The sequence below is a fragment of the Gopherus evgoodei genome, chromosome 2 (assembly GCF_007399415.2).
Source record: "Gopherus evgoodei ecotype Sinaloan lineage chromosome 2, rGopEvg1_v1.p, whole genome shotgun sequence".
Taxonomy (NCBI): domain Eukaryota; kingdom Metazoa; phylum Chordata; order Testudines; family Testudinidae; genus Gopherus; species Gopherus evgoodei.
Window position 1 is genome coordinate 89,478,696 of NC_044323.1, and position 12,290 is coordinate 89,490,985.

Consider the following 12,290-nt stretch of genomic DNA (forward strand, 5'->3'; position numbering starts at 1 on the left):
ATTTGGTCCATGACCCAAACATGACGACAATTTTTTTTTTTCAGTTGACAGGAAAAAGGGATATCCATTCCCATCACTTTATTTTCTTCTGTCACTTGGAAAGATTTTCTTCTTTTTTTCATCTTTCATTAAACGACCTTTGCCCTTGATGAGTGAACTGCAAAGTTTAAAGGCTCATGGTGCCTGCAGGTGCCCAATCACAAAATAATTCATACGTGATTTAGCACCTCAATGTGCTGTGTTTATAGGCAACTACTTTTAATTCAACATTTTATCATTATTTAAGAAATAGATAATACAATTGCCAGAAACAAAAGGTGGAAAAATCATATGGTACCTGAAAATGTTACTGTCACTTCACTCATTGTTAATGTACCAAGTTCCATGTTGAACTGAAGAGAGTATTATACTAGATTTGCAAGTTGGATAGGCCTGCTGGCATTCCAAGTAGTGACATTTTGGCCAAATGCTGATCTTGCCCCTATGAAACTCTCCCTTCCTCATTCACTGGGCTTCCATGTGTAAAAATGGGCGAAATTTTGCCTTCACTTTAATTAGTCCTGAACTTTTATTCTTAACTTGACCTCTACCCTTCCCATGCTATGTGACATTGTCATCCTCCATCTCTCCTTTTTTTCTTCCATCAGACACAACCCATGTGTCTCTTCAAGTGGACTTGCTTCTTGCAGTCTTTTGAAATCGCTGCTCAAAAGCTGTCACGTAACTGAAAAAATGGACTAGTCAAAAAGGGTGAAATTCACCTCTCTGCATAAGGGCAGCACAAAAACCTATGCACTACTTCAGTACTCCCCAAGTATTGTCTATGCCTTGTGCTGGCCTCATCATAGATGTGCATTTCATCTTAAATACATAATATAAGTATCCTTAAAATAACTCCAGTGTGTGAGAACAAAGGGATATTTTTTAAGACTGTCTCCATGGAACAGGATGGGGAAGCCTTATCTATGAAAGCATTTATTTCCTTTCTTTATAGAACCTTTTTCAAGGACTTCTCATAAGGAGTGGAATTTTCAAAGGAGCCTAAGGGAGTTAGGTACCCAGATCCTATTAAATTGCACTGATAGTTGGTGCTTAACTCCTTTAGGTCTTCTTTGAAAATCCCAGCTAAGGGCTCTAACCTCAGAGAGTATCTCAGATGAACAGTTTGTTTTGAGTGGAAGCCTCATTTTTTTCTTCTCCCATTCCTTCATGTTGGTAGCCCTTCTCTCTCTCCATTCTTCTGATCTTTATCCTTCATTTTATCAAACACTTTACCGAGATGCAGTTAAAGTGGTGCAAAGTGGTAGTGAGGAACTTTTCTGGGGACATTCTGAATGCATGGTTTGCAGTATCTATAATCCAGAATGAAGAATTTTCGCTTACACTGGTGTAAATCAGGAGTAAGTGTAAATCAGGAGTAAGTCCAATGAAGTTAACAAGGTGACCAAAGTTTAGAGGAGATGATCTGGACAACCTTGTAAACTGGAGTAATAGAAATGGGATGAAATTTAATCATGCAAATCATGCATTTAAGAACTAACAACAAGAATTTTTGCTATGAGTTGGGGATGTATTAGTTGGATGTGACAGAGGAGGAGAAAGACCTGGATTTATTGGTTGATCACAGGATGACTATGAACTGCCAATGTGATGTGGCTGTGACAAAGGCAAATGCAGTCTTAGGATGCATCAGGTGAGATATATCCAATAGAGATAGGGAAGTGTTATTGCCAGTGTACAAGGCACTGGTGAGACCTCACCTGGACTACTGTGTGCAATTATTGTCTCCCTTGTTTAAGAAATATGAATTCAAACTGAGACAAGTGCTGAGAAGGTGTGACGAAGTGGGACTGTTCTTAATGTTTCCTCTGAATACTGTGTGGGTGCCTCAGTTTCCCCTATGCATTTCTTAAGTCTCCAGTGTGCATAAATGGCTGATAGTCTGTCTCCTAGCAACAAATGGCCAGGGCCATTCCCCCCTTGCAAGGGGACAGGTAAAGGTGAACAAAGAGATCAGGTGACCTCCTAGCCCGGGAAAGAGACAAAGGCCAGAAAGGAGGGGCTGGAGGGGGTTTCAGTTTGGAGCTGGCTGGGGATGGGAATTGAGGGCAGATGGGTTTGTCTGGCTTGCTGGGCCCCAGAATGGACCCATCTGAGGGATCCCGTTCTCTGTACTACAAGCTCTGTTTTAGACCTGTTCCTGTCATCTAATAAACCTCTATTTTACTGGCTGGCTGAGAGTCACGTCTGACTGCGAAGTTGGGGATGTGTGCAGGACCCTCTGGCTTCCCCAGGACCCTGCCTGGGCAGACTCGCTGTGGGAAGTGCACGGAGGGGCATATGGTGAATGCTCCAAGGTCAGACCCAAGAGGTGAAGTTGTGTGAGCTTCTTGCCCTGAAAACAGTGTGTTCCATGGGAGAGGAGGCTCCCCAAAGTCCTGACTGGCTTTGTGGGGAGCAGTTCCAGAGCATCGCCTGAGGACTCCATGACAGAAGGGCTACTAGGATCATCAGAGGAATGGAAAACGTATCTTATTAGAGAAGACTCAAAAAGCCTGGCTTGTTTACCCTAACCAAAAGAAGGGTGAGGGGGAGATACGATTTCTGTCTATAAATACATCAGGAAGGAGAGGAGCTCTTTATGTTAAGTACCAATGTGGACACAAGAATAAATGGATATAAATTGGCTATCAACAAGTTTATGCTTGAAATTAGATGACGGTTTCTAATGCTCAGAGGAGTAACGTTCTGAACCAGCCTTCCAAGGGGAGCAGAGGGGGCAAAAAACCTGACTTGTTTTATGACTGAGCTTGATAAGTTTAAGGAGAGTATGGCAGATGAGACTACTTACAATGGCATGTAGCTGTTCTGCAACTGCTAGCAGCAAATATCTCCAATGGCTGGTGATGGGACACTAGATAGGGAGGGCTCTGAGTTACTACAGAGAATTATTTCCCAGGTGTCTGACTGGTGCATCTTGCCCACATGCTCAGGGTCTAACTGATTCATCCTGTTTGGGGTCAGGAAGAAATTTCCCCCGAGGTGAGACTGGCAGAGACTCTCAGGGTTTTTTGCCTTTCTCTGCAGCATGAGGCATGGGTCACTTGCAGGTTTAAACTAGTGTAAATGGTGAATTCTCTGTAACTTGAAGTCTTTAAATCATAATTTGAGGACTTCAGTAACTCAGCCAGAGGTTAGGGGTCTATGACAGGAGTGGGTGGGTGAGGTTCTTTGTGGCCTGCAATGTGCAGGAGGTCAGACTAGATCAGGGGTTCTCAAACTGGTGGTCGGGACCCCTCAAGGGGTCGTGAGGTTATTACATGGGGGGTCACGCGCTGTCACTTTCCACCCAAATGCTGCTTGCCTCCAGCATTTATAATGGTGTTAAATATATTAAAAAGTGTTTTTAATTTGGGGGGGGGTTCGCACTCAGAGGCTTGCTGTATGAAAAGAGTCACCAGTAAAAAAGTTTGAGCGCCACTGGACTAGATGATCATGTTGGTCGCTTTGGGCCATAAAGTCCTTGAGTATTGCCTGGGAATTAATTTCTTAATTCCATTCTTTATAAATGTTAAATAACGACAATCAAATAAAAGTAACACCATAATGCATTTTCTATATATTTTTTAATTTAGCAGTTTACAATTGTCATCACTCAAATTAACAAGGCTGCTTCTGTAATTCTTGAATTGCATGACTGGAAATATCCAAAGCATTTAAATTTGTTAAAAAATATGTTGAGAACAATTTGTTTTGTAAGAGAAGACCTACAAAAAACATATGCCATTATTATTCAGAATCCAATAAAAGGTAGATTTTCAAATTATTACCGTGTGTGTAGGAGTTGCTTTGTTCCGTAATGTTATTTTATATACCAAAATAATTTGTTTCATATTTTGAGTTCTTCACTATTAAAGTGTCCCTTCAGATTCAGTGTTACTTTGACTGTTGTGTTATGTATAGTAAAACAGTCAATAAAAGAAATTTAACAGGTAATTGAAATTGCAGATTGAGTATAAAATGTGCCAAATGAAGTAATGGCCTTTGCAGGATATTGTTTGGGTGCAGTAGCTATGGGGAAACTGCTATAAAACTATTAAATACACCTTTAAACAATATTTTAAAAGCCTGAGAAAATAAAGGAATCTGATTGGATGACTAACATTCCAACAGAAAAATTAATGCATCATAATTCACTTGCTACAACTCATTAGCTACATCCCTCTTGTCATATTAATGTACCCACAAATGCACAGAAAGAATTAACAAGAGAAAAATTCCTTAAGAAGGCTTTCATATAATTGTAGATATTTCATTTTAAATAAATATGAAACACCATAGATTTTAGGACCCAGCAGGAACATAAAGCCATTTCAAAAACCTATCTGAAGCAAAGTTAAAATATTGGTTGTTACGCTGCTTTCTTAAAACAACTCATCCATTTCTGAGCCGTAGCAGCTTTAAAGGACTTAATGCCTGAAAGAGCAGTTGACCAAAATGGACATAGTTTTATTTTTAAAGTTCAGATAATCAGAAGGTTTTTAAGTGAGCTTCTAAAATAGTGCTCACGATTTTCTATGTATAAACATGAGTATATCAAAATTTGGGTATGTGAAGGCAAATTGCATTTGCAAAAGCAACTGTCTACTTAAATGAGTAAATGATTGATTTGTGTGTTCAACTTTGGTTTGCCTCGTTAATTAGATGTCAATAAAATATATGATTGCCAAACATAAATGTACCTAGGGAGAGTTGCAGTTTCAGAGGTAACTTTTGAACATATTATCCCAGGTTCTCCGCTGTTTATATTGACTTAGCTTCATTAATAATGGAGTTGATTCAGACCATTTAGTACTTTAGACGTAGTCTTACTTAAGTACTAGTCCTTAGTATTTTACCCTTAATTTTTCCCTTGAATAACTCCTTTCCTTACTCACAACATGCTTCCCTCTGAAAAAAACCCAAAGGTTAAACAAAATGTTTAATCTTGAACTTTGTAGTGTGCGTAAATACCGAATCTTCAGAGAAATACCATTATTTTTTAGTTATTTTTATAAATCCAGAGTTTTTTAATGGAAGATATATTATGGTAGGTTCTCAAATGGCTGTCAAATACATGATTTACAGTATTTCAGTCATTTCTTAAAAGTAATATTACAGCATGAACTTGCTATAATGAAATCTTCTAGACAGGCCTAGGTAGTATAGTGGGATGGTACGTTAGCCTTGATCATCTAAGTGAAGCTTTGAATCTAGAAACTATCTGAAGTTTTGGTAGTTTCATCCTAGTCTCTGCACCAGAAAATCACCATGTTTGACAGCAATGGCAATGTCTATTTTGGAGAGGCCTCGGGCTCGAATAAGGATATATTGCAGGCCAAGGCTGTGGTGACTTATCATGATTTTTAAAAATACTAAACTTTTGAGTTCTGTATGTGAAACCAGTTTAAAAGTAGAATGGAAACTCTTTTATCATCACCTTACATTAACAGGATTGCCCCCACCCCACCGGTTCCTTACATCTGCTCATCAATTGCTGGAAATGGGCCATTTCATTACCACTACAAACAGTTCTTTTTCTCTCCTGCTGATAATAGCTCACCTTAACTGACCACTTTCCTTATAGTGTGTATGGTAACACCCATTGTTTCACGTTCTCTATGTGTGTGTATATATATATATATATCTTTTTACTGTATTTTCCACTACATGCATCTGATGAAGTGGGCTATAGCCCACAAAAGCTTATGCTCAAATACATTTGTTAGGTGCCACAAGTACTCCTGTTCTTTTTACTGTTTGTTTAGTACATGTTGAGAAAGTCCTCTTTCTACCTATAACAAATTTCAAGTTAAGCAGAATCGGTGGCAGCGTTCCTTTAATTACCAGTGACTTATTAAATATCTTTCAAAGATAGTTTATATGTATGGCACATAATTAGATGGAACAAAATACAGGAAAAATATTTTTTACATTAGTTGCAGAAAACAGTTCAAGTAGGCTGCTCTGGGAGTGTGTGTGTGTGTGGGGTAAAATGGGGCCTGCCCACGGCCACTCTCCCAGTATTCACTGGACTTAGAACAGTGCAAGCGAGACCTCCTGGGGGGCACGAAGACCAATGTGTGGCATTTCCCTCCAAACGGCCAATTGACATTTGGGAAAGAAACTGCAGATAGGATCTTGCCAGAGACTGGCACTCTGAACAGTCTCTCCACTGATTGGCTGTTTGTGCCAACCTGTGTTGTTCCTTCTTTTCCTTAGTCTTTTTTCATTTAACTAATCCTCCTCCTAACCTAATTTCACTGAAAGGATTTAAATAAGTCAAAACCAAAACAAACATGATGTTTGCAACGATTGTATTATTTACTCTGTTTGATTGGTCTGTCCTTTTCCACTACCCTGTATTTAGTTTGTAAGCTCTTTAGATCAGGGACTTTATCGTACTGTATGTATGTATAGTGCCTAAAACAGGGGCAGTGGTGACATTCTTGCTTGGTACCTGGGCAATGTCATAATAAACATGATTGTTTTTGTTATTAATGTGAATATAACAAGTGTTTGTTTTTTGTTAGGTCAAGTGATCTTAAAGAAAGATTTGTTTAAAATATCATTATAATGACAGACGGTTTGTTAGAAATAGTATCAGAAAATACCCCTATAGAGTTTTATAATTGCTAGTGTGATTCTTCTCCATTTTTTAATGAGCTTTTTATCTCTCTTTATGCAGAGATTTGAAAGGTGTTATAGTTACTCTGAGTGACAGTGGACACTTGCAGTGTTCCTACCTTGGTACCGATCCTTCTCTGTTCCAGGCTCCTAAGGTTGAATCTAGGGAAATAAACTACGAAGAACTTGACAGAGAAATGAAAGAGCTTCAGAAAATCATCAAGGAGTCCACAAAAACACAAGGTACATCCATTCTTCACATAGTTGTATAGTACTTTTCAATACTCTGTCTTTGCTATACTTTGACCATACTTAACAGTGTGTAGGAAATGTAATATTAAAGGTATTCAGGTCAAAGCATTTCACTGTCTCTTAATTACAAATGTGCAAACAAAACCATAGACTGTGTGGCTCTTGGACACATAGGGTATTTGTTTTCATCATGCCTGTTGGAACCTGCAGGAGGCCTATGTCAGATCTCAGAGCAAGCTTATTAGTGCTGTACTTCAAAGAAAAAACTGACGGTGGGGTAAAGTCTCCTATAAAAAGGCAAGAAAATTTCAGTAATTTCACAAATATAGGCTAGTGCACTTCTCAGGCTTCAGAAAGAACAAAAGTGTTGCCAGTTCTCTGTTTTTTATTAAACATGGTTTCTAGGATTGCATGAAATTAACAAAGAATGAATTGTGTTAAAGTCACATTTCTGTCACCTGTTTCAAAATCAGTAATACTTGAATATGGTAAAGGGGTTACCAAATGTGTTGTCCCGCACTAAAGAAGTGATCATTTCAAACTGTGGAATTTACACACACAACTAATTACTTGACCAAATGTAGTATAACTTATGGCACACCATTTGGAAACAGTTCCGTCCAAGATTATATTTTTAGTAGCTGAGTTTTTAAATGACTCAGTTATCTTGCCTAGAGAATCACAAGCATACAATTTTACTGGGAATTGTGAAAAAATAGTCTCAGCTAGACTTATGAAAGACATTATTTTAAATATTTTTCAGTGCCTGCCAGGGTCAGGTAAATGAATTCTTAAAAATACACTAAACGAATCATTCCTATTTTTTGTGAGAATACATAGTAAACAAGTAGTGAAATAAAAGAAATGCACAATCAGAAGCTAAGGAAAATAATAGATGAAACCCTGGTACCTGCACATTACTGGATTCCTGAGGTTGCTTCCGCAAGTTATAGATTCCAGAAATTGAATCTATGAGAACCTTAGAAAATGGTATTTAGTTTATGGCCGTTACTGTTGTGATAATTTGATCATCTTCAACTTGTTCTGCTCTTCGAAAATTAATAAAACCAATAACCAGTTGTTTAAGCTGTTATGCTTTCAAAATTAAAATGCCTGATTTACCATGATACATCCTCATAAGTGTCTGAACACAGGGAGATTTTCTTTTGTCAGGCTGCCAGTACCAAACCAAAGAAGGAAAGGAGGAAAAACAAAAATAAAACAAAAACCTTGTGAGTGTGTCATTGTAACTATATGAGTGATGGACAGATTTTTTTGTAACTTTCTTCAGTGCACATAGTTCCAAGAACATGAACAACCAAATCAAAAGAAGACAACGAGAGAACAAACCACACACCTACCTTTTTATTCTTTTTCTAACATAAATGAATTAATAGTACACATATGAAACTTTTACAACTTGATAAATTTGCTGTGAATATTAGCTTTATTGTTTAATAAATTAAACCTAAATTTGAAAAACACTGGTTTTACATTTTCTCTGCAAGGTGTGAAGCTTCAGGTTCAAATCATGTCTCCTGAATTTTCACCTCCTTCTGGAGAAATGTGTTAGTGAGGTTTTGATCTCATTTTAATTGCATGTAAAGCTTCTCAGAAAATCCCTGTTACAACAGAAATCTTTCACTTGGGGACATATAAATGTCTTTTAATTTTGCATGTTATGGGTTACATTTAGTTTTTTTTCTCATATCATTGAAAAAAGTCTTAAAATAACTGTTGTTCAGGGATAGTTGAGTACCAAAGATTCTGGAACATAGGCAGTCATTCAATTACTGTATACATAACCTTTAAACTAAAGTGAACCATTAACTTTTCTGACTCGTGGTTTCATGTGTGAGCAATGGTCTTGTGTTCTTTATTCCTTTAACTGTTATGTGATATCCATCTGGATGGTTCAGATGATTGAGAATAGCATCTTTCACATCTCAGCCACCAACTGAATTTAGCCCAGCTGCTAGTGACCAAAAGTTGATCTGACAGCTGCTTGATGTTCTGTGTGAGGTGGACTTGGTGGTCTCAGTCCAGTTCCTAGTGCACAGATGACCATATGATAAAATTTTCACCATCACAATGGGCACTAAGATTAATGTTGTTAGAAATCTTAGCAAAGAGAATTGAATAGTCATAGTGAATGAACTGTCCTTTTATCTATACAAGTGGTCACTATAGGACATACTTGAGTTCTACTTTCAGAAGAGAGTTGGAAGACTTCTTCGGTGGTCTTTTCCTCGCCTAGATAAAGAAAGGACTTGAATGTGATATCTCCTATTGGCTCTAAAAAATGAACATGAAAATTGAATTGATGCTCTTTTCCCCACCAAAATCTTTTTCTCTAGACTATATTGTCAGTGAAGTGGATCAGGTCATTACATTTAATTTGGAGTACATTTGAAACATTTATACACTCTAGATGTTAGTTTTTGCAGGATTGTGGAAGTATTGATAGATACCCCATATTTAAGGTTATATATATTATTTTCCTGTTACGCGAAGGTTTCATTTTTTGTTATTTAGGAAGATATGCATCCTATTTTTTTTTAAATAGGCTTACTATGAGGAAATAAAAGTAATTCTGAGAAAGATACAAGTAAATACTTTGAAAAGTTAGGAGTTAAAATTACTTTATAAAAAATTAGGGCTCTCACCATTTTAAAGTTGCTGCAATTTAAAATGCCTTCTTTTTACTCTTAAAACTTACTATGCATGTTAATCTGCTTACAGTTTCATACTGTACATTATTATTTATTACTACATCCCTTTTGTGCAAATGTTGGTACACAGGGCAGAAACTCATCTGTTGCATTCCTCTCTGTCATTTGCTGCTTCTTCCATCTGCTCTGTGGTGTTGTGATTAGATTATTTTGCCCTCCCTGCTAAAAGTTCTTCTTAAGGTTTCTTTTGGGCGTTCTCACTTCCTCACATCAGTTGGTTTCCACTTGACAGCTTCATTTGAGAGTCTGTGTGTTGGGATCTTGAGTGCATGCCCCAAATATGTCAAGTGCTTCCTTCTGATTCTGGTGGAAATGAGCTTATGGTTGGTGATTTCATGGATCTCTCCATTGGTAATGAAGTCTTTCCAACCAATTCTCAGAATCTTTCCTAGGCACTTATTTTTGAAGGTGTCTAGTTTTCTGTCTTATGTTTTGGTAGATCTCCAGCTTTTGCAGCCACATGTTAGCACTGAGGTTATGTTTGAATTGAAAATTCTCTTTTGTTCTGATGTTATATGTCTTTAATTTCTGTACACTATTAAGTTTAAAAAATGCAGTGGGTGTCTTGATGTCACTTCCTTTCTGAGATCTCCATTGGCCAATATGGTGCTGAACTATTCTACATTCTTGATATGTTTGGCTTCTAATGTGACTTAGACTGCTGTCCCTGGGGATGCTCCACTTTAAGTGTTGGTGCATCCTGGTGCCCGTCGATCGGAGATTTATGGTAGCAGTGTCCATGTGGGTCGCGCATGCGCAGTAGGTGTCTTGCAGTGCTGTTGGTGCCGCATCTACCCTGTGCACGACCTGAGCCCTCCAGTTTCTTCTCAACTATCCTCGGCTGAAGACAGAGCTCAGGGGCAGTGTTCCTTACTCTCGCCAGACCTTTAAAAAAGATAGAAGCTTAAATAATTAGTTAATCTTTTACAAGTTATAGTTAGTGTTAGTGATAGTTTTAAGGGAAAAAAAAGTTTACTTTCCCAGTTTACCCTCCCTGCTCCGGGGTCAGTTAACCGTCAGAGATACCTGGCTCCCCAATCTTTAAACGATTGCGGCTTTGCCGCAAAGTAATGCCCTTTTCGGATGGGTACTCTTTATGTGTCTGATGTCTTGGGGAGATGCATATCCTGCAAAAATGCACCCATTGAAGTAATCTGAACACAAGAGCCTAATGTGACCAAGATCTCTGCTTGAAAATGATACTGATGGAGAAACCTCCCCAACCAGACCAGTGGACCTCCTTTCCAGGCTCTCCGCCCACCGCCACAGAGACAGGAAACATGTGCCTTCTAACATACCGAGGAAGATGTGCACAGACATCCTCCTCAGAGAGCATTGTGGAAAAATAGGCAGTCTCCTGCCAGTTTGCTACTGCTGATGCTGACACATGCTTGGTGGAGCGCCTATGACACTCCGGGCTTCGACAAGTCCCGAGTGAAGGAAATGATGTTGAGGCACAGATGTCAACATGCCTCCTGCACAGCACCGAATTCACCCATAAGAGACCAGTGCCGAGCGTCTCTTTAGGCATCATTTGTCCAACCCAGCACCGATATTGCAGTTGGCGCTGGCTGCGAAAACCATGTCGGCACTGATGGTCCTGTCAACACTGGTTCCCCACTTGTGAGGTAACTCCCTTCTCTTCATGTGTCAGTATAATAATGCCTGCATCTGTAATTTTCACTCCATGCATCTGAAGAAGTGGGTTTTTTACCCACGAAAGCTTATGCCCAAATAAATCTGTTAGTCTTTAAGGTGCCACCAGACTCCTTGTTGTTTTTGCTAGGATACATGGCAACCACAACGTTCATGAGACAACATGCAAAACTACATATGCACTGCCTATGGAGCTGGCTGAGCTCGGTATACATACCCAGAAAGCACAGCCTGCACAAACAACTTACAGTACCATCCCCTGTCCTGGACTCTCTCCCATTGATGGACAAGACCAGAAATATATGCATGGGTATACCGTTCCAACAGGAACCTCCCTCAATAGTAATCCTGACAGGCCTCGCTGATAGGTTGGGGCTCCCATATGCACCTGTGCATAGTTCAAGGCAAATGGTTTCCTGCGGAGACTCAGTTACACAAGAAATCTACTAGAACTATGTGCAGTCCGCGACACCTGCAGACACTTCCTACCATAAGAACGAATCCATTCACATCATGACCGACAACATTGACTGCATGTTTTACATCAGTCGACAAGGGGGCGCTCCATCTTACTTGCTGTGCACTGAAGGCATGAAACTGTGGAACTGGTGCATATACAACATTAAACATTTTGGCTTCTTACCTTCCCAGCTGTCAGAACCTGATGGCGGACATGCTAACCAAGTACTTCTCTCGAGACCACAAATGGGAAATGAATGGAAGTTTTGCTCTCTATTTTCAGCCAGTGGGGAACTCTCATCATTGACTTGTTCACATCCCCAACAAACAGCAAATGCGCAGTGTTCTACTTGAGAGTGGGGATTGGACCCCAGTCACTGGGGGATGCCTTTCTCATCACATGGGATGCACAACTCACGGACACTTTCCCACAGATTCCAATGATATCACGTGTGATACTCAAGATACGAACAGACAAGGCCAAGGTTATCCTCATAATCCCTACATGCCCCAGATAAGCATGGT

The 12,290-nt window shown here is 39.1% G+C and overlaps 1 protein-coding gene across 1 annotated transcript in view; it reads left to right on the forward strand.

The window, feature by feature from the left end:
• The window catches only part of BBS9 (Bardet-Biedl syndrome 9), a 493,194-nt gene that overhangs the window by 77,064 nt on the left and 403,840 nt on the right, over positions 1–12,290 (forward strand). The window contains 1 exon segment of the mRNA XM_030549388.1: positions 6,728–6,909. Within this exon segment, the coding sequence (XP_030405248.1) occupies positions 6,728–6,909 (182 nt within the window).